At 41.8% G+C, this 21,798-nt stretch overlaps 1 protein-coding gene across 1 annotated transcript; it reads right to left on the bottom strand.

The window, feature by feature from the left end:
- Positions 1–4,990: 4,990 nt before the first annotated feature.
- PPM1D (protein phosphatase, Mg2+/Mn2+ dependent 1D) lies at positions 4,991–21,519 on the bottom strand. Its single transcript, XM_088446358.1, has 6 exons — positions 20,884–21,519; positions 14,227–14,452; positions 13,098–13,222; positions 10,241–10,428; positions 9,160–9,399; positions 4,991–7,567 (listed from the first exon to the last, which is right to left on the bottom strand). The coding sequence occupies exons 1-6, from the start codon at positions 21,275–21,277 to the stop codon at positions 7,034–7,036; spliced, it is 1,707 nt and encodes a 568-aa protein (XP_088302484.1). The 5' UTR covers positions 21,278–21,519; the 3' UTR covers positions 4,991–7,033.
- Between the last annotated feature and the right edge of the window lie 279 nt (positions 21,520–21,798).

The raw sequence follows: 21,798 nt of genomic DNA on the forward strand, positions 1-21,798 counted from the left end.
CAAAATCTATGACTGCAGGAGTGATGGCAAGACTAGCTCTATGGTTGCAACCATTGGCAGCTGATATGCACTCCAAAAATAGGTTGGTCTCCTTACCATTTGAGGGTTCCCTACTTTTTGGTAATAAATTGGAAACTGTTGTACTTAAAATGATGGGAGGTAAATATGTAAGATTACCCCAGGCTAAACGAAGCAGGTATCTTATGCCGAAGCAGTATAAACAAGCCACAAGTTATAAACCTAGGAGGCAGTACAGTGGCAAATACTCTTCCGGGATGATGAGACAGTCCTTTTGTCAATCCTACAGGAGAGGTAATCTGAGACTGTCACGGCCAGGGTTTCTCTGCATGATGGTCACCGTTGGGTTTTGGAGGTAGTATCAAGGAGATACAGGATAGAGTTTTGGAATGTTTCAGAACCAAATTTGTGGAATCGAGGGTTCCAGGGTCAGTTTTGGAGGTCAAAGTTTTGAAAGACAGTATAAGAAAATTGCTCAGCTCGAAAGCTGTGGAAGTTGTCCCGTGATTAAACAGAGAAAAAAAGTTTTTATTCTCCAATTTTTCTCGTGGAAAAAGCTACAGGAGGATTCTGAACAGTCTTGGACCTCAGACAATTGCACAAATATGTCAGAGTAAATACATTTCGTATGGAAACCCTGAAAAACATTTTTTTATGGGTATAAGAGAAAACTATTTCCTAGCTTCAGTAGATCTGAAAGATTCCTATTTTCATGTTCCGGTATGCAGAGAAGATCAAAGGTTTCTGAGGTTCTGCATTCAAGGAAAACCTCTCCAATTGACTTGCCTACCATTCGGTTTGGCGACGTCCCCAAGAACGTTCACAAAGGTGCTGGTGACTCATATCTTGCCTGAGAACACAAGGTATAGCAGTATGACCATATCTGGACCATCCTACTAATTAATGGAAGTTCAGCACAAATAGTGAGGGAAGGCGTGCATGGAACCATAAAGTTTCTGCAGTATCATGGCTGGATAATAATTTTGAAAAGGCATTTAATCCCGTCACAACAAATACAATTTCTAGGTGTGCTGATAGACACTCAAATACATTATAGAACACACTAACATTCAGGAGCTGACCTTCTGGGCAAATATCTATTAGTGTATAATGCTTTGTTAGCAAAAAATTGACAGCTGCACCTACACAGAATGGGAAATACTGGATCCCCAAAAAATGTTAACCAAAAGAATATTAGAAAGTGTTGGAGGCGCTGATCAATTAATAAAATGAAGATTTATTACATATAAAATAACAGAAAAAAACTGACATAATAAAATAATCATACTAAACATTCATTGGGTGTATACAGCCATGGCCAAAAGTTTTGAGAATGACAGAAGTATTGGTTTTCACAAAGTTTGCTGCTTCACTGTTTTTAGACTTTGTCAGATGTTACTATGGTATACTGAAGTAAAATTACAAACATTTAGTGTCAACAGCTTTTATTGACAATTACATTAAGTTTATGCAAAGTGTCAATATTTGCAGTGTTGACCCTTCTTTTTGAAGATCTCTGCAATTTGCCCTGGCATGAGTTCTGGGGGCCAGGTTCACTTGTTGGTGAAGGAATAAGAGGTGATCCCAACCACTGGGAGAAGTGGTCCAGTTGAAAAGGCCTGCAGTGGAAGCGGCTGTATGGAATGGTTTAGACGGTCGCACCCATCTTTCAGAGGAGTCGTATGCACAGGTGCACCGATACTAGTCGGTGTTGTAAGATCAGCCACACCATCTCCTGAACGGAAGTTGCTTTTTCCTGAGGAAGGAAGACCTTCTGCCTTACAGTGTCCAGAATCATCCCCAGAAATTGAAGCCTCTATGTTGGCTGCAGATGGGACTTGAGAAAGTTCAGGATCCACCCGTGTCATATGAGGAGCCTGTGAGTCACCAGTATGTTTTGTAATAATTGGTTCCTGGAAGGAGCTTTCAGGAGGAGATCGTCCAGGTAAGGGACAGTTGTGACACTGACTCCGAAAGAGAGCCATCATCACTGCCATTACCTTGGTGGGAGCCGAAGGGTAAGGCCTGGAATTTAAAATGCGAGTCCCGAATTGCAAATCATAGGAACGCTTGGTGAAGCTGCCAGATGGGAATGTGTAGGTAGGCATCTTATGTCCAAAAATACCAGAAACTCGTTTTCCTCGAGCCCCGCAATGACAGATTGAAGGGACTCAGTCTTGAACTTAAATACGCTAAGATAGGGATTGAGATCCTTCAGGTTCAAAATAGGTCTGACCGATCCATCTGGCTTCGGAACCACAAACAAGCTGGAGTAGAACCCTTGTTTTAATTGTGTGGGGACCTGTACCAACACAAGCGTTCAGAAGTTTGGTCATGATACAAGAAGCTGTAGCGAGTCTGTCGTTTGGAAACTAGCAAACCTGTGGTGAAAAACAGAGGTTGTTGGATCTGGAAATTGAGTGTGTACCCCTGGGTGATGAGGTCCCGAACACAGGCGTCCGGACAAGATTGTGCCCACACTGCCGTGAAATCTCAGACTAGCTCCCACCCTGGGGTCCCCCAAGTGAGAGGGAAACCAGTCATGCACTGGGTGTGGTCGAGGACTTATTTTCCTGGTGTGTAGAGGTTGCTGCGGCTCTACCTCTGGAACTGCCTCTAAATCTACCTGGGGCACAAAAGGACGGTCCTGAAAAAGGCTTACGGGAAGCCAGAGCAGCTGAGGAGAGAAGTAGATTTACTCCCCCCGTAGCCTGGGAGATCCACTTGTTCAGTTCGGGTCCAAATAGGACGTCACTAGTGATTGGAAGTGCTTCCACCACCCTCTTTGATTCTGCATCAGCCTGCCACTGTCGCAGCCATAGAGATCAGCGGGCCGATATTGCAAGAGTGGAAGACCTAGAAGTGAGATTAAATACCTCTTGAAGCCTCGCCAAGATAAGCAGCCGACTCCCCAATCTGTTCTGCTAAATAAGATCCTCAGCTTGGAGTCCTGTCTGTAATCCTTCAGATAGTTGTTTAGCCCAGGCTTTAATCACCTTATTGAGCCAGCAGCCAACTAACGCAGGGTGAAGAATCACGCCTGCTACTGTGAAAATGGACTTTAGGGTGTTCTACAACTTCCTGGGGGAAGTCTCTTTTAAGGAAATGGCCCCTGGTACTGGCAGAACTGTCTTTTTGGACAGACGAGACACTGAGGGATCTACCGAGGGAGTCTCACATAGCTTCCTGCTTTCTGTAGGGAAAGGGTAGGAGGACAAAAGTTGACGGGATACCTGGAAATCTTTATCTGGGTGTCTCCAGGCAGTGGTCAGGATAGAATTCAGCTCTTCAGCTGCTGGAAAGGAGGCAGCCTGTCTTTGCTTTTTTAGTAAAAGCTGAGCAGAACCTTGGTCTTTTTCCTCCACATTTAATACTGGACGTATTGCTAAAATCATCCGGACCCTGTTAAGTCTTCAGAATCCTGAAACTCGCCCTCCTCTAGTTGGGGGCATATCCTCATCCTCAGTCATCTGACTGTAGGACTGAGGGTAACAGCCTCTTTGTGGGAACCTGTGAAGTCCCCACAGGACGTGGTCATGGCTTTTGTGAGTCCCTCCACAGACTTAGCTAGGGAACAAGCCCAGGCTGGTTCAGGGGGTGAGAGTAGAACTCTGAGATCTGGAAACCTCTCTCCTTACGAGAGGCTTCCAGTTCTGCAGACAGGTGTGACATAACAAGTGAACTGCGTCGCCCAAGATGGCTGTTCCTGCGTCTGGGGTGATCCTTGAGCCTGCTTCTCTGAATCACAATTGTCACACAACAGGGAGCTAGATGATTGACCCTGTGTAAACTTTTCTGCAACGCTTTAGATTCTCTTCCAGCCATGGTACACAACACTGACATACAAACAATACAGTGGTGTAGTAGACAGTGTAAGAGTAGAGACTGAGATAGATAGAGATATATATATATATATATATATATATATCTCTATCTCTCTCTATATATATATATATATATATATATATATATAATTAGAAAATAAGGGCAGAGAGCCACACCCGCCCAAACAGCAGTGCCAAAAGTACTATGCATAAATCACAGCAATAATATCACACTGTGCTCCTATAATGCCTAACCCCACTGATCACTCACGAATCCTGGGGAGGCTGTCTCAGTCTCTGCGCTGTCAAACGATCAGCCCAGCAGCAGCAGTACTGTAACGGCCGTCGACTGTGCTACGGAAGCATTGGGGCAGCTGGGAGCATGGAGCAGACCTCAGTGTTAGGCTCCGGTCCCCCTCCTATGGCGTCCATTTTAAATACTGAATATGGCGCCCGCGGACTGCCGCTGCTAGTACACAGTCTTTTTTGTGCCTGGCAATCCCGCTAATCAGGGAGCCAGGATATTACAGTAACTGCCAAGGCTGCCGGTGAGACTAATTGGGGACCGCGACATGCGCCGCATGCAGCACGTCCTGGTACTACCCCAGAGACTGTGGTCTCTGTAGCAGAGGACCCGTGCACGAGCTGCAAGCAGCTCCATCACTGCAGACAGGAAGGGGAAGCCAGCCGCCTGTCATGTCCTCAATACTTGTTTCAGAATCTTCTTTACCTATCTATTAAATTAAACTATGCCCTGAGTAGCCCAAAGTATGACCAGCTCCCTTGGGCACAATCGAAGACTGGCTTGTAGGGGTGTATAGAGAGAGAGGAGCTAGTCAGACCTTCTAAATTTAAGTGCCAGCTCCCAGTTAGCACATATCTATACCCCACTGTGATGAAGCCTCCAGTGTCCCCTAGTGGATGAAGGAGAAAATATTTTGCTGTAAAGCATTTACTTATCTTAAAAGTAAAAAAAAAAAAAAGTTTAATTGAATCTTTTGTGAAATTGAAAATTCTTTATATAAATATAGGAGAAGCGGTTAGTCTAGTTATACAAACAAGTTCATAGTAGATTAGGCAGATTCACATGTAAAGTTCGCCTTTCCAATTTTAATTACAAACCTTTATAAAATGAAGAGGAAACTGAAGAAAATTGAGCATTTTTATTAAATGTGAACAGAATATACAAATCAAGTCAAAATAATATGTTCCCACCTCCTGCATAACAGGTAAAAATAAAATAAATTCAGTTTGGAAGCTTTGAAGTAATTTTGACAGTGGGCCAAAAAATAAAAATTAAAATCTGATCGTATATTAAAAGAATAATGTGTACATGCAAGCTTTTTCAGAGATATTTCAGTAAAACCATAAAAATGTAAAAATACTATAAATGACGTTTAAATTATACCATTTAACCAGTTTAAGTACCAACTAGTGACAGAATAAAAGTTGATCAGTGAACTTGCATTTCTGCATAAAGGAACTGTATGTTTTATAAAAGGTAAGACTTCTATATAGTGGACGATTTAAAAACTCTACTGATTTCTTGTATACTGAAAGTTTTGTGTTTGTTTATTTTTGAAAATAGAGGATATCTGGAGTAAATTATCCCTGGTACAAAAGTTACATGGTCAAAATGGAAAACGGTAAAAAAAAAAAAAATTTCATTTTTCATGATACGTTTGAGTGGGTGAGAAAATGGTTTGCAGCTACTAATGGGTTATTTGATACTAAATAAATAGCTACAATTCTGTTGTTAAAGGGCTGTCAGCATCCTCATTTTTTTTTTCAAGCTCCTTCTGTTGATCTTTTCTATGGAGTGGAAATGTCTCTATAGAACAGGTTCTCAAACTCTGTCCTCAGGACACCAAACAGTACATGTTTTCTCACAGAATCAAAAATATCTGCACTTGTGGATCTTTAAAAATTTGTCAGTGAGTAGGTGACCTGGAAAACGTGAACTGTTTGGGGTCCTGAGGACAGAGTTTGAGAACGTCTGCTCTATATGAACACGGTACGACATAGGCTACAAAGGTTTGTATGATCACTGAGGGCTTACCCAAATAATGAAATGAAGTTTGTATGTATTTTACCAGTTGCAACATGGCATAGGATGGACAGAAAAATGTTCAGTATCCTGGCACAGGGGATGCCGGCACCCCGAAGGTAAGTAGTAGGGTTGGGGGAGGGTGGTTAGGTTCAGGCACCAGGGTAGGGATACCTACCGGCAGGTGTGGGTATCCTAACCCTGTCATGATGCTGGCGTCAGGATTTTGACCGCCGTGATCCCAAACCCATCCCAATATAAATATAGAAGTTCAATGATAGCAATTAGCACGTAGTAACTTAGACAAGAAACCACACAGCAATATATTTTTTTGTTTTGTTTTTTTAACACTTTTCCCCAACCAGTCCCATTCTATGTATTGTTCAAGATATGGGATCATTGCACGCTTATCAAGAAATATACTAGAAAGTGAAATTCTCAATTCAAACTATTTTATGGGTGGAGGAGAAAATATTAGACAGTACCCCCACTTCTTTCTAAAGATAAAAGGTCACAAGGTTAAAATCTCATATGTAATTTATTACAAAAGGTCCACTAGATTTAAGCAAGTTACTCCTCCCAAACTACTTGTGTACAATGTGTTATGGATTTTCTGAGGCAGATTATAACTAACACATTCACCATAATTTCAAGTCTAAAAAGCAACTCTGCTTCCTTCAATCCCGGAATAATATGCTGATTTAATATGGTAATGGTTGAAAATAAGAAAAATATTTTTATAAGTTGCAACAATTGTAGTTGTCCATGTACGTACATCTTTTGAAAAATTGTTTGCAACCAAATCAGGTCTGGTTAACATAAAATGGTTAATATAAATTAAAAGAAAAAATGACAAATATTAGGTAAAAATAGATATAACACCTGAATCATAACACCTATCTTTAGGTTGAATGTCCATATAAGCCTGCATCTGAAAGTTAAAACCTACTTGACAACTTATTGTGCAGAATGTCCTGTTTGGGTCAGGTATATTGCAGAATGTGAAGTGCTAGACAAAGGAAAGAGGAGGACAACATTTCAGTGAAAAAAAAAAAAAAAACCTAATTCTGCTCCATTAGGATTCCAGGAAAAAAAAGATTAAAATAAATTGACACACACTATACAAGACAGACCAGGAGAGCTTTCAGCATACACATATACTCTTTCTGGGTTGGTGTAATAATGGATGTCCAAGTTTCTTCTGGCCTCTTAGACTGCGTCTCATGATCACTCTGTCTGTACTTCTCCTCTTCGGAGTGGTAGAAGGGACTTCCGGCTGCACCCCCCCATTTCTGGTGAAGGTCTTCCTTAACCTTTTCACCGTGGGGCCGCTGTTCGACTCCTCCAATGTTCGTTTTAATGATGCTAGTTTTTCCATTTCAGTTTTCAGATTATTACTACCTGTTATTTTTGACCTTCTTGTTCCAATATGTGAAGAGGTCCCAGGAAAAAGACATATAGGAGAGATGCTGGAGGAGTCTGTGGCCCATTGGGAAAGATTACTCTTCTCTTCAGACTTGCACGACTCCCCTGTTAGGGTAGATGTTGCAACAAGGGCATTTGATTTGCTCGACTCACAGCCCCATTTACTACAACTGTCAGCAAAGGCATTTCGGCGAATAAGGGATGGAAGAGGGTCAGAAAGAGTAAGTCTCCACCAAGGGTCATCCTCAAGAAGCTAAAATAAAATAAATAATAATTAGAAGCCGCAGAATATAAAGCAATACCATAATTTGTATTCAGGTCTGTCTGAAGATTTTCAAAATCATTCATAAGAGCAGCTATCAGTCTAATTATGGAAAAGCAATTGTAATATGTGGTCCTGGCTTTTGGTAAAATAAATTCTAAAAGGAAAAAAAAAAAAATTGCCTTCTGAAACCTATGCTAGAACAGTTAAATTATGTATTTATATAACACTCGCACAGAAGTCCTATGTGGCTAATTCAGCAGAGGACAGAATTGCAAAACTGTAGGCAAGCAGCTTTCCAACTCTGTCCTTGCAAATGCAGCAGGAGTTGTACGACACCCCCTGCTGCATTTGCAATCCCAGCACTGCGACCTCGGTCACAGGCTGGGATAACCATCGCGACTATCTGGGATAACCATCGTGACTATCTGTTGCGTTTGTGGATTGTGCCAGCCAGCTGAGGAAGACTCCGCTTACACAGGGTGGCCAGAAAACTGCATCCGTGGCAACAATCCCCGGAAAACGGGGTCGATACGCCCTAAGTACTTGATGGACTGATTAGGATCCTAATGAGTCCAAAACCAATTTGATTTCAACTAATAAGGGAAATTTTCTTGTACTATGTTCTGGTGCCGATATCCTTCCCGCAAATAAAATCAAGGAGAGTTATCTACATTTACAAAATCCCTATTAAGGTTACACCATTTTAAATGCTAACTCTATGACTATAAAATTGTTTTTTTTTATAGTCATATAGTTTTTTTTTAATGTTTAAGTTTGCCAATTCTTGAAATAGACTTGAAGATATTTCTATTTTTTAATAACTTAATAGTAGGCTAAGGGGACAAGGTAATTAGAAGTCTCTTTAATGACAAGTCTACATACATGCAATCACAAAAAACTGCATCAATATTGTTGGCATAAAGGTAGCCTAGTGTACATCATAGAAAAACAATTGCCATATTTATAACATCCTCTGAAACACTAGTAATGTATCAACACAGCAGTTGCACAAAATGGTAGTTTAAAAAAGCGGCTCATACATTGTGCATTTTCCTGCTCACACTTATGCAGGGGCATGGTAAAATGCTTGAGTTCTATTGCCAGCATTTACACACCATCCCAATTGTGCATTACCCCTAATACATCTAGGGTTCTTACTGGAACACAGCAACATTAAAATTTAACAGTATAAAAATTTAAAAAATCATGTTTCATAAGCACTAATTTTTATTTAAACTGTGTGGAGGTGGTAAGACTTGCTCAGGAGGTAAACTAGAGGAGATTACTTTAAAAAGGTTATTTAAAAAAATAAAAAGGTTCACTCACGTACATTTGATGTGGTCCATTGCAAAGACCCACACCAAGGCGTGTGTAATATAAGCTAGTCCTCATTTTCTAAGACCTCACATTTAGGTTTTTACAAAAAAAAAAAAACAAACACATATAAAAACACACCAGTAAATTGTATGTAATTAATGCCAGTGTGTAATGAGCAAAAGTTGCAAAACCAACTTCTTTTGATAGTTAAAAGGAAAATCCTACAAGGCAAGAGCACAAAGATTATGCTGCATGGTCTCTACCTTGATTGGTGGTGTGGAGCATGGCGATGTTGACATGAGGTACATATCCCGGCTGTTGTAGCGTGCACCATCAGACAAGTTTACAAATAGCTCCTCTTTTGCACAACACCTCTGTTTTTTAGACGGAGGGGAAATACAGATAACAATGGCACTAGTGTTGTCTGCTCTAAGCATACGCTGTCGCCATTGTGTCAGTGCACGACTCACAAGGACTTTTGCTGAAGACTGGCCACACTCTTCCTGAAATCAAAGGATAAACAATATAGTTTACTGCATGCAAACATTAATAAAGAACTAACCTCAGTGGCCTGGTCACCTGAGTGCAGCAGGGGCATCCATTTTGTAGGCTGAATGATAATTCATTAAAATTAGTTAGGCAGAGTCTCTGTGAGGTCACTGGACAGGCAGCCTACTGGTTCAACCCACAAAATGGATTCTTCCATTGTTTATATGGGACAGGTCCACTTGACAAAGGGTTTTAATTAAAGCTTTCAATTAACCCCTTTTCTGCTGACGACAAGTTGGGGGTCTTCCTCAGGATGAACCTTAAGACTCTGGAGGGAGAATCCCACAAGTTATCCACAGAAACTTGAGAGCACAAAACTATCTTTCATCCACCATTCCAGATAACTGGTGGGGACTCCCTGTCACAGACTGATCCAAAAATGCCGCCAGCGCACATTTCATACCTACAACAGTTTTGTTAAAAAAAAACCTACATGTAAAATCCTGCTAGTTACAATTTTGGAATGGTCAAGTAATACAGAAAATGATCAGTAAGTTTTTATTGGCTGTGATTATTTAAAAATAATTTAAGTTTACTTTTGGAATTATATTTAAAAAAAAAAAAAAAAAACAAACAAAAAAAACTTTTGTCAATCTTCTTAACTTTTTATTTGAAGTGATGTTAGTATGAGCAAAATGACTAATAGTACGTATTTTCTGAATGTGTGTGGGTATTGCATAAAATAAAACTAAACAGTGTAGTGTTGGAATGTGAAGAACGCAGGGGGGAGAAAACCCTAAGCATCAAAAGCTAAGCATACAAATATTCAATTAATGTCCATAACCATGTACTTACAGACACATAAGCCTTCTCCTGCTCCTGACACAATGAGACAGCATCATGTGCAGATACCATGTTCCAAAGGCCATCGCTGCCAATGATGATAAACTTGTGCTTCTGAGGATCAATTGTGTGTACACTAGTATCAGGCTCTGGAGACACCACAAACTCTCCACTGTAGAAATCATAACTCCACAGGTCACCTGAAAAGGAATAACAGTAACCAATCCTTTGCTATAAAAAGTGGGCCGCTGTACTTTGAAAATAAAGTATTAAAAAGAGCTTTCTTTCTAAAAACGCACTGTACATGTCAAGACTACTTTCTATAGACAACAGCATTTCCCATTTATACAGTATTAAATAAGCACTTGAGTTGTAATACAGTCAACATGTAAAAAATTACACATATACACAGATGTGTCTACATACACCTATCCTCAATTTGCATCAAATGACCCCAATTTAGTGCGTTATGCTTAATCTGCGACTTTATACCAATTCCTTTGCTACAAAAATACGAATTCTAAATGCCTAGTACATTATAAGCAAAGTTAAAAAATGTAGCAAAGTGCACAGCAGTTGTACCAGGCGTATGAGGACACATCTGTACATGTATATACACATACAATATAGGAACAAATATTGCCACATGTAGCAAGACCCATTCAACATACAATGTGTTGATATCATCAGGATCATGCCATACTCCCCGCCCCCCCTCTATGCTGCCCTATAATTAAATCTACACCTGGTGTAGGCAACCTTTGGCACTCTAGCTGCTATGGGAATACACATCCCAGAATGCCCTAACTGCAGAACTGTGGCAGGGAATGTTGGGATGTGTAATTCCACAGCATCTGGGAGTACACTACAAGGTGCCTACGCCTGGTCTAGACTAAAAATAAACAAACATTCTATTGCAGTAATCAACTCTTAAAGCATCAGTATGGGATCGATATCAGGGGAATTACGGTTGGCCATTCCTGGCAACGCACTCTCAGTTGCGACACCCTGAAGGACTAATATATATATATATACATACATACACACACATTGTTTAGCACGAATATGAACACTGTAAATGTATTTCAAGTGAGAGGATTTTTATTTTTTATTTTTTTTAGGTTTCTTTCACTAAATATAGTAACATTTTTTAATGATGGATTACATTTCATAATAAAATTTTATTTTAAAAGTGTGCCTTTTATACAACTCTCCTTCATGTATTATCTGAAGAAAATCATTTAGATAAACAAGTGTTTTGTAATGATGGACCATAATAAATTACTTTGCCAAAGATGAAGCAAAAAAAAAAAAAAAAAAAAACCCCCCACAATTTAATGTTTGCCATTAATTCAGATGACAACTAAAGACCAATAACTACAGGTCTCAGAAGCAAAATTATTTCCATTCTTTCATCTAAGCTAACACGATGCTGGTAATTCAGAGTGGCACTTGTGTGTACAATATGTGCAATTATAGCAAACAAAACACAGGATTTTTGTACTTACCTGATTCTTTTCTCCGGGAGGAGGAACGAGAAGATGACTCCTCCCCTGGACTGACCACCAGAGACAACACTGTCCCGTTATAACTAAGTGTCCATGGTGTGAAGGACCGGGCTGTTACTGCCCCCCAGCAGCATCCTACACCAAGCGAGGAACTTCCGCTATCAAATTGTTACATGCTCTCCGCAGAGAGCCTCTTACCAGACTCATGCTGCTTTGGAGTGCAGCTGCAATCCATCCCCGTAGTGTAGCCGCTAGACTGTTTTAGCGTGGCGCCACGACCTGCCAGATTTTAAAAGGGCAAAATGCGTCCCGTCCTTTAAGGGGCGCCCCGCCAAAACACCATGCCCTGAGCCTTCCTCACGCGTGGACCACAGTGTCCCGCGGGTGGGAATAGTTGCGGTAATCAATCACCGCCGGGTGAATAGACGCCATGCGCACGAGCATGGCATCTATTCACCGTGAAGAGAACGCTTGGGGGAAGCCCAGCACCTCCATAAGTGCTGAGCACGCCCCCAAGTGTGACAAGGACACGCCCCCTTTTTGGGAGCACGCCGAGGCTCCCTGCCCTGCCCACAGTCTAGCGGGAACGATAGTCTGTCTGGTGTCAGAAGCTCACAGCAGCAGCCCGTTCATTGTGGCGAGCTGCTCCAGCGGTCAGAACACTGTTGCTGCAGACAGATGTTCTGACTGCCGGAGCAGCTTGCTGCTGAATGAACGGGCTGCTGCTGTGAGCTTCTGACACCGCAGCCCATTCTGAACAGTATTTAAAATTAAGCAGCTCAAAGGAAAAGCATCCAGCATCTTTGTAGACGTTAAAAAAAAAAAAAAAAAGGACCGGCTGCTTAGGGCAAGGGTTAGTGCCCAGACTCCCAATGGATGAAAAAGCAGCACAGTTTACAACTGATCGATACAATGTGGGAGAATTGGGGTAGGGGGAAAATACTCACCTGAACGCTGCTCAGTCACACGTCTGCACTGTAGAAGATGCAGCTGCAACCAGGTAAGTGACTGCCTGGCCACCAGGGATGTTAGGTCGACAATTTATATCGACATGTCATTCATCCATGTAGACATGATTAATGTCAACATGCTAAGTATGTCGACATTCTTGTGTATGTTGTGCATGTTAACATGAGAACTGTCAACCAAACATAACACACCCCAAAGTACACGTAAATAAGCAGGCCTGTATGCGGCTGGTGGGCATGCTCCTATTCACAAGATAGCAGTCCTATAGATGATAACATTGCTCGATTGTAGGAACAAATCATAGAGTAGTTCATACAGTTTATAATAAAAATTATTTGCACTAAAAGTAAAATTTTTTTATTTTAAGCAGGTTAAATAGTTCAAACACTTACCAAGTGCACGCGCTACTGCTAGAAAGGGAATCTGATCGATCACTGTACTTCTCCTCACAGGGCCATTGTGTGTCAAACGAGGTCTTTTCCACACCACTCTATTTACACCAGATTTATTAATCACACTACATAAAAACAATGCAGAAAACATGACAATGTTGAAGTGTAATCCATTTTATTGCGTAAGAAAGCAGCACTATGGGCCTGGTTCAGCAGTGTACGCTAATACGATCACAGCCGCAAAAATATGCGGATGCCTGCCAAAGCACAGCCAGCATTAAAGACACCCTACTGCTCCCTTCTCATATCCGTCCAATGTCACACTCCTACGTAACCATCGGTACCACTGACGCACATTAAGCAGTCGTGCAGCATCTGCGGCAGGTCTGACCAGCCACAAACACTGCAGCTTTCATCACACGCAGAGATCTCATGCTATGAATGCAATCACAATGGCTAATTTATGCATGCCCATGAAACAATCAGACACGCCTGTGTTTACCCAACCACCCCCTCACACACCTCCCCCAAAAGCTGCCCACAACACTCACTTTGCAAATAGATCCTCTGTGTGTATGTAGTCGCAAAGCACTTGTGACGAATGCAGTGCGACTTACACGCATGCGCAAATAATCGCTACAACTGCATAAACTGGTAATAAATAATAAACATTGGAATAGCGTCCACTGCTGAATCAGGCCCTATATTTGGAAATGTACCCAAAATTATTTTATTTACAAGTGTGTACTAATGCTCCATTAGCATAGTGCCAGTGACATCTGTGCAAAATGACACACAAGGGTTAGATCCCATGAGCCAGGTCGCATGTTCACCTAAGAACGTTATTGCTGGTGCCTTATAATAGTAATTTCTATTGATCGCAACAGATACGTATCTATCTGTGCTGCTGGCACCTAGACTTAACGTTCTGGTTCCCAATTCTATTTGATTTTGTCAACTCCTGGATTACCCCAATCAAAATGTACAGGAAACTTCTTTACTACAGAAAAGCCTAACTTGGAAATCCAAAGTTGTACAAAGATCAGACCCATTAAGATTTACTAACTGAAGTATGCAAGTTTATAAAGATAGAATTAAAATGGGAGGAGAAATTCATCAGTATGTTTACCTGCCACCAAGTCCTTCAATCCTTTCCTTTTCCCTGGGGAGTTCTGGTTTGTGGTCTTGTGTCACCTCTACGGCCTTCACCATTTCCTTGGGACTATTTTGCAATCCAAATACGACACCAGAGTCTCCCACATGGGCCACATATAGCTTATTTCCACGAACAATAACAACACTAGCTGTAGTTCCTGAGGTGCTAGGTAGACCAGTCATGGTTTTTGGCCATTCAGCTAAATAGAGAAATGGTTTATTGTTAATAAATACATTTCCAAAAATGAAAATATATTTCTTTGTAGTACAGGTATAGGTTATAAAAACTTTACAATTTTAAAGAGGGTGAATGCAATTGTTTTTATTGCGGATTTAGCTAATGGGAGCCCGATGGAGCAATTGGGGTGCCATGGGCGCACACATTTCGGCTCGCAGCCTCCTGTGGTGGCAAGCAGAATTGTGCTAAATGTCTGTGTTTCGGCTGTCCAAACTGTAGCTTAGACTGTTTTTGCCGCCTTATGCGGCCAAACCCATTGCTTTTAGGCACGACAAGCTATAATTAATGGGCGTCCTAAACAAGTGAATTGCTCCAGCGGGTGTCCATTAATTATTGGCGCCTAAAAAACGATTGTATCGCCCCCTTAGATATTTTAGTTAAAATTTAATGCATTAGAAGGAACAAGAATACTAAAAATGGTTCTAATTTTGAATTTGTGTGTGTGACAAACAAAACATGGAAGAATTGGCTAGGCACTCAAGAAAACACTCAGCGGCTAAGTGGTTAAATAATTTAAACAACTCCATAAAAATAACTTTTTTGCCTTTTTAAAAAAAAAGGCAACACATTTCTATAAATATTGAAGATTTTCATTGACAATACTCGCCAAAAATGTAGATGACAAACATCCTGAGTAATTTAACAGTCATTAATAACAAAACAAAAATGGCTTCCACAAATAAGCTGACATAAAAATAATTGTGAACTAAAAAAAAAAAAAATTTAAAATATTAGGTTATTATTTCAATGTCAGCTAGTTCTTCACGTCAGTTTCCTGACCTGTACATTCCAGAAGTTAGGAGCTTAAACATTTATAGCAGCACATTAAAGTTATCTGACCCAATATCTGTATTATGGCCTAGACAGCATCATAAAATGACAGCTAACCAGAAATCATGACAGCTGTGTTATGATGCAAGACACTCCTAGTACACTAGTGACTTCAGGAACCTGTTAAACGTTGCTCACCATGGACATGTCTCGGCAAGAATCCTGTCAGCCAGTAAAGTAACTAAACCGTCTAGGAAGCAGATTGTGTAATACTGTAGTACACAAAACAAACACACTGCCTCTTTCAATGACTGAAATAACTAGATGTAAGAGGATCAAAAAACAAAACAAATACAAACCGAGTCACCAGTTAGAAGTTATGAAAACATAATTTCCAATCGTGTAGAGGCATAAGTTTATCTGTGAAATGTCCAGACACACTTTATACCCTTCAGTGAATGCTCCATAGTAATGTTTTACCTGTTCTCCTAGATTTATGCCTTCTTCTTCCCACCTACTCCTATTAAAATGTAGTTCATATTTTCCCCCCTTTTATTTTTGTTTTCCCTCTTCCATTAATCAGTTCAATCCAGATTTTCTCCCAATTATTTTCAATCCTGCGCTTTTCTTGCTCATTATTCAAAAAAGTTATCAGGTTGAGTCTCCCATATCCAAAATGCTTGGGACCAAGGGTATTTTGGATATCGGAATATTCCGTATTTTGGAATAATTGCATACCATATTGAAATGTCTTAGGAATAGGGCCCAAATCTAAACACAGAATGCATGTATGTTTTATATACACAACCTGAAGGTAATTTTACACAATATTTTCAATAATTTTGTGACTCAAAGTTTGTGTACATACTTGAAATTAGTTTCTTTTACACCTTACACACAGCCTATAGGTGATTTTATACTTTATTTTTAATAATTTTGTGCCTTAAACAAAGTTTGTGTACATTGAACCATCAAAAAGCAAAGGTTTCACTATCTCAGTCATGCTAAAAATATTCCGTATTTTGGAATATTTGGATATGGGAGACTCAACCCGTACTATAATTTTGCTTTTCAGGACCTGCATAAAAAGGAACAGACTTATACATCAGAGATTCCCAAACTTCGCCATTACAGTCCACATTTTAAGGATATCCATGCTTGAGCACAGGTGACTTAATTAGTACCTCAGACAATTTAATTTAACCATCTGGACTCAAGCATGGATATCTTTAAAACCTAGAGTGTAATGGTGCATACACACGGTCAGATTTTTCTTCAGATCTGAACGATAACTATTTAAAAAATCGTTCATATCTGAAGGAAAATCTGACATATCTGTCAGATCAACGATTTGAACGATGCGCGTTCCCGATGGTCAGATAACGATATCTGACATCTGATGGGTTTGCAGTCAAGACTTGGACGACTCCATTCATTTTAATGCAGTCAAAAATCGTTCAAATCTTTGGTAAAATCGTTCATCTGACAAATCTGACCCTGTGTATGCTCCATAATGGTGGAGTTTGGGAACATCTGCCATATATTGTAATGAGAAGCTTCTCATTTATTTCGGGGCCACACGTGATATTTGGCCAACATGCTGACTATTATTTTCTACTGCACACATCTATAAAAAAAACTATTAGCTAAATTAGTCTTATGTGGGGTACGCACTTGAACGACATAACTGCTGACCGACCAATGATTTCCTTAACGATCAAGCACAAAAATATATACCGTATATACTAGAGTATAAGCAGAGTTTTTCAGCACAAAAAATGTGCTGAAAAAGTACCCCCTCGGCTTATACTCGAGTCAAGTGTAGCGCTGACCGGACGGAGTTCGGTCAGCGCTACACACTGCCAAACACACAGCCGCCGGAGCCGGCAGCTGCGTGTTTGGTGTAATCAGCAGCCGCTGAGAGTCTGTCAGACTCTCAGCGGCTGCTGCTGCTCCCACTGTGGGAGCCATCTTCCGGCTCCTGCAGTGGGTGATGGGAGACACGTCGTCATGACGACGTCTCTCCCATGCAAAGCGGCCGGAGGAGCGGACAGCGGCGGGACCAGGAGCGGGAGTTTCAGGTAAGTGTTTTTTTTATTCTTGTCACGTCTCTCTCTACTGGGGGGGGGGGGGGTCTGCAGGGGGAGATTACTACATGGGGGCACTACCAGGGGGCGATTACTACAGGGGGCATTATTGGGGCGATTACTATAGGGGGCACTAAAAGGGGGGATTACCACTGGGGGAACTACCAGGGGGGGATTACTACGGGGGGCATGAAAAGGTGGGATTACCACTGGGGGAACCACCAGGGAGGGATTACTACAGGGGGCACTAAAAGGGGGGATTACCACTTGGGGTACTACCAGGGGGGGATTACTGCTGGAGGCACGGAAGGGGGGGGGATTACCAGGAGGGATTACTACTGGGGGCACAACCAGGGGGAATTACTACTGGGGGCACAACCAGCTGCTGCCATTTCCCACCCTAGGCTTATACTCGAGTCAATAAGTTTTCCCAGTTTTTTGTGGTAAAAGTAGGTACCTCGGCTTATACTCGAGTATATACGGTAGTTCACACACTAAACAACCATCCTGGTTATCCGTACAATATGTCTGTTCAGAGGATTGTGACCAATTGTTTCTCTGAACACACTGTCAGATCGTGATGCACTGTGCCAAATGTCACTGAAGAGGACAATTCCAAAACACCCAGCTGCCGACCTATTGCAGTCATTTGGTTGACTGTACACACTGCACGATATCAACGACATGTTTCAGATATCGCATCTGCTGTGCAGCATAGCTGATGCTATATTTCTGTACTGTACATTGTTTAAATATGAATTGGGTGTACACACTTAAGGATGGTCGCTACGACATATCTTGATTCGCTTCTACATGATATGTTGTCTAGTGCGTACCCAGCATTAGTGAATGATTCAGTTAGCTGCTTTTAGCTGATCAACTTATGTGCATTTTGTGGGCTATTTTAGGCATGCGCGTTCCTGCAACTCTTACTAGTCAGATCGCAGGACCCGTTCTACACATGCGTAGAACGCGTCCTGTACAAGCGCAGACTGCTAACCATCAGAGATGTACGTTCTTCCTCGGATGAACTTACATCTCTGAATCAGGCCCTGTGTGTACTACAGAGAATTTAATGGTTTGATAGGCTGTGAACTTTAATCATAGTCTATGGAAATGATCACAATTTATGCTGGACTAAACAGGAATAAGTTACAATATTGTGGGGATTGACAGTTATAGTGGGGGGCGACCAGCAATAACAGCTGTAGCAGGACATTACATTTGCATGTCATTCTCCTTCAAGAACTTTCTACATGTGATGCATGTCATGAAATAAACCAAAGCCTAGAAAAATCCCAGTAGCCAGTTATTCACAGCAACATAAAAAGGTATTTCTGGCATCTAACATTGGAATACAACTATTCTCTGGCTGCTTATAATGACAAACTGTCTTTTTGTTATACACGTTTATTATCTCCATGCCAATAAATGTTCCCAGTTGCAGAATTGCAAATACATAGTTATAACACTATTACAAACTATAAAAAAGTATTAAGATGAACTGTCAATCTTACAATTTCAAATAAAAGGCTTGAGAGAAGTATTTGGCAGATTATTTCTTAGCATAGATAGTTAATAATCCCACTTATTAGCACTTTTTTTTTTTTTTTTTTTAATACAGAGTAGTTTGTCTACAGTAATTCCCACCGTCCTGAAACTGGAGGTCTGTATTTTCATAGCACAATGAGGAACGGTTCAGCTCTTGGCAAACAATAACACATGCAGTTATAATAAAGTCATTGTTCTGCAATATTCATGGTGCTCAAACCAGCTGCCCCTTGTCCTAACTAAACTGTACTGGAAGCCGTAGTAGCATCTGATTATGGGGTCTATTCGGCAATGGTTTTTTTACATAAAAAATGCAGAAACTACAATTTCCACATTTTTTATGTAGCTCCCCTATTCAGCAATGGGATAATGGAGAAGATAACGCAATTAACTTCTCCATTCCCATATCACAGAGTACCACACTGTAGGGACTAAGCCATTGATTTCTACAGTATTTTAATGCTTTTTGCTATTTAGCAAAGCAAAAAGCGTTAAATTACTCAATAAATCTTTACTTTATATAACGCCATCTCAGAATGACGTTAGATGAAGAAAATACATTAAGTTCACCGAAAACAGCACATAAGTCCCTGCAGCATCCTGTAACACCACCCAGTCTCCGTCCCTACTTTGCGGTGACCGCCGACAGGTAAGTCACTCTAGACCCTGTCAAAGCTGCCTAAATAGATTGTCATTATCTTTATATTAGCCTGTATACATTTATATTTATGTGCTATTATATTTAAAATGTATATATACATTGTAAATATAAAAGCACATAAATATACATGTATACAGGCTAATAGAAAGCCTGTGTACACGTCAATCAATTTGGACAGGCTGTAATTGAACTTACCCCTCCACGGTCACCGCAGACCAGGAACAGAGACTGTTCCCGAGCGCATGACGCTATTGTTTTCAGAAACCGATAACAATTCCTTCTGTAACATGGCATGGACAGCGTGTTACTGCAACCACTGTCCCTGCTCACAATACTTGTAAATAGCTTCCATAAATTTCAATAATTGAAAAACAAAATAAAAAATCATGACAATGTTGCCCAATAATATTCTGGGCAACATAGTCAATATTGCTGAATACACCCCTATATCCAAAAATTGGGATAATAAATGTATCAACCATGTCAGTAATATGAGCTGCTTATAAGGGGGAGAGTGGATGTCTGTGCATGCAAAGGAGCCCCCATGAAAAAGCATAGAACACAATGGGATAGGAAAGGGGGGAGACACTGTGCACCCCTATCAGTAATACGAGATGTGCATAGGAGCCCCTTACACTTATATGTATATGGGGGAGATGCACTGCACACCCTATCAGTAATATAAGGTGTGCAGATGAGCCCCCTGGGACAGAAGCATAGGGTACATAATGTAGAGGCCCTGTGCAACCCTTCAGCAATATGAGGGGTGCATAGGATCCACTGTCACAGAGGCATCATACACACAATGTGGGAGGAGGTGGAGGCACCGTACATCTCAGCAATATGAGGGGTGCATAGGATCCACTGTCACAGAGGCATCATATACACAATGTGGGAGGAGGTGGAGGCACTGTACATCTCAGCAATATGAGGGGTGCAGAGGATCCACTGTCACAGAGGCATCATACACATAATGTGGGAGAAGGTGGAGGCACCGTACATCTCAGCAACATGAGTTGTGTAGATGATCTCTTCAGCGGTATGGGACGCATAATAGATAGGAAACACTATGCACACTCTAAGCGATATGAAGTGTTCCAAGGAGCCCCTGTCACAGAGGGATGGGACACAATAGATGAGGTGCGAGGCATTGTGCGCCTCTCAGCAACATGGGGTGTGTAAAGAATTCAGTCACAGACGTATGGGACAAATAATAGATGGGAGGCACTATGCACCCTCTCAGCTGTATGATGGGTGCAGAGAATCGAACAAAATGAAAGGAGGTTGAGGCACTATGCATCCTCTCATTCCCTGGATACTCACGGAGCTTTTTCCACATAGCATGGTGACAGGCTATGAAGCCCTTCCGTATGGCGGCGCACACCTCCTCCGGGTCCCGGGACATGAACCCCCTCTGCTTCCTGATGAACCCCCACAAGTGGTCCCTGGCGAAATGAGCGGCCTCTCTCCCTCCGTGCCCGTCAAACACGGCAAAGAAGCCCACAGAGTGCCCGCTATTCACACCCGCTCCGCCCGGGGTCCCCCGGCTCTGGGCGGAAATACGAGTGGGGGGCACCTCATCCTCCTCGTCTTCCTCCCAGAGTGATTCGCCCTCGCCGGGCTCCGGTTCAACCAAGATCTGGGTGACATCCTCCATGTACTTCCTGCCGCCTTGATCGGAGGAAACGCTGACCCGCAGGGTAAAGGGACTCTCCATCGCCCCCTCCTTTGTTGTTGTTGCCGTGTCCCGGAGACAGACACAGAGCCGCCACTATATTAGTGCGCTGGAAGGAGGTGACGCGTCTCTCCGTGATCTGCTGCCTCCGCCGCCCGCGCCTCTTCTTATTGTTTATGTTGCTCTCTCCGCTCCGCTCCGAGCTGCTGTCTCCCCGCCGCCGTGACGTCACTGCCCTGTGTGTAGCATCAGCTGTGCCTGTGTGTCGCGCGCAGCCCATGGCCCCACGGCGCACGCGCACCGCCAGTCATTGGGGCGGCGGCAGCTGCTGGTACCATGGCACTAAGCGGGTGAGGGGGGAGAGAGAGATCTATACATCTCGAACTTTCTCGGAAGGCGGCGGCGGCCGTCCATTGTTGAAAGTGCAAAATATATGGCTGTCCTTTCGGGTTTAACGCTCACACACGTTAGCTGTTCTATGTGTGGATATTTATTAAATCGTCAATTCTATTTTTAATCTGTTGTTTTTTTTCCCCCACATAAGACACATTTGTGTGGAAAGC

The sequence above is a fragment of the Taudactylus pleione genome, unplaced genomic scaffold, assembly GCF_031769625.1.
Source record: "Taudactylus pleione unplaced genomic scaffold, aTauple2 ptg000397bl, whole genome shotgun sequence".
NCBI lineage: Eukaryota > Metazoa > Chordata > Amphibia > Anura > Myobatrachidae > Taudactylus > Taudactylus pleione.

What these genes read in the sequence shown, in the direction of transcription:
- PPM1D (XM_088446358.1), bottom strand. Translation starts at nt 21,277, where the DNA reads ATGGAGAGTCCCTTTACCCTGCGGGTCAGCGTTTCCTCCGATCAAGGC. An exon ending in AGGAGAAGGCTTATGTGTCT is followed by an intron (nt 9,400 to 10,240) that starts GTAAGTACATGG and finishes CTTTGATTTCAG; the next exon opens with GAAGAGTGTGGCCAGTCTTC. An exon ending in GCTCCACACCACCAATCAAG is followed by an intron (nt 7,568 to 9,159) that starts GTAGAGACCATG and finishes ATTTTATTTTAG; the next exon opens with CTTCTTGAGGATGACCCTTG.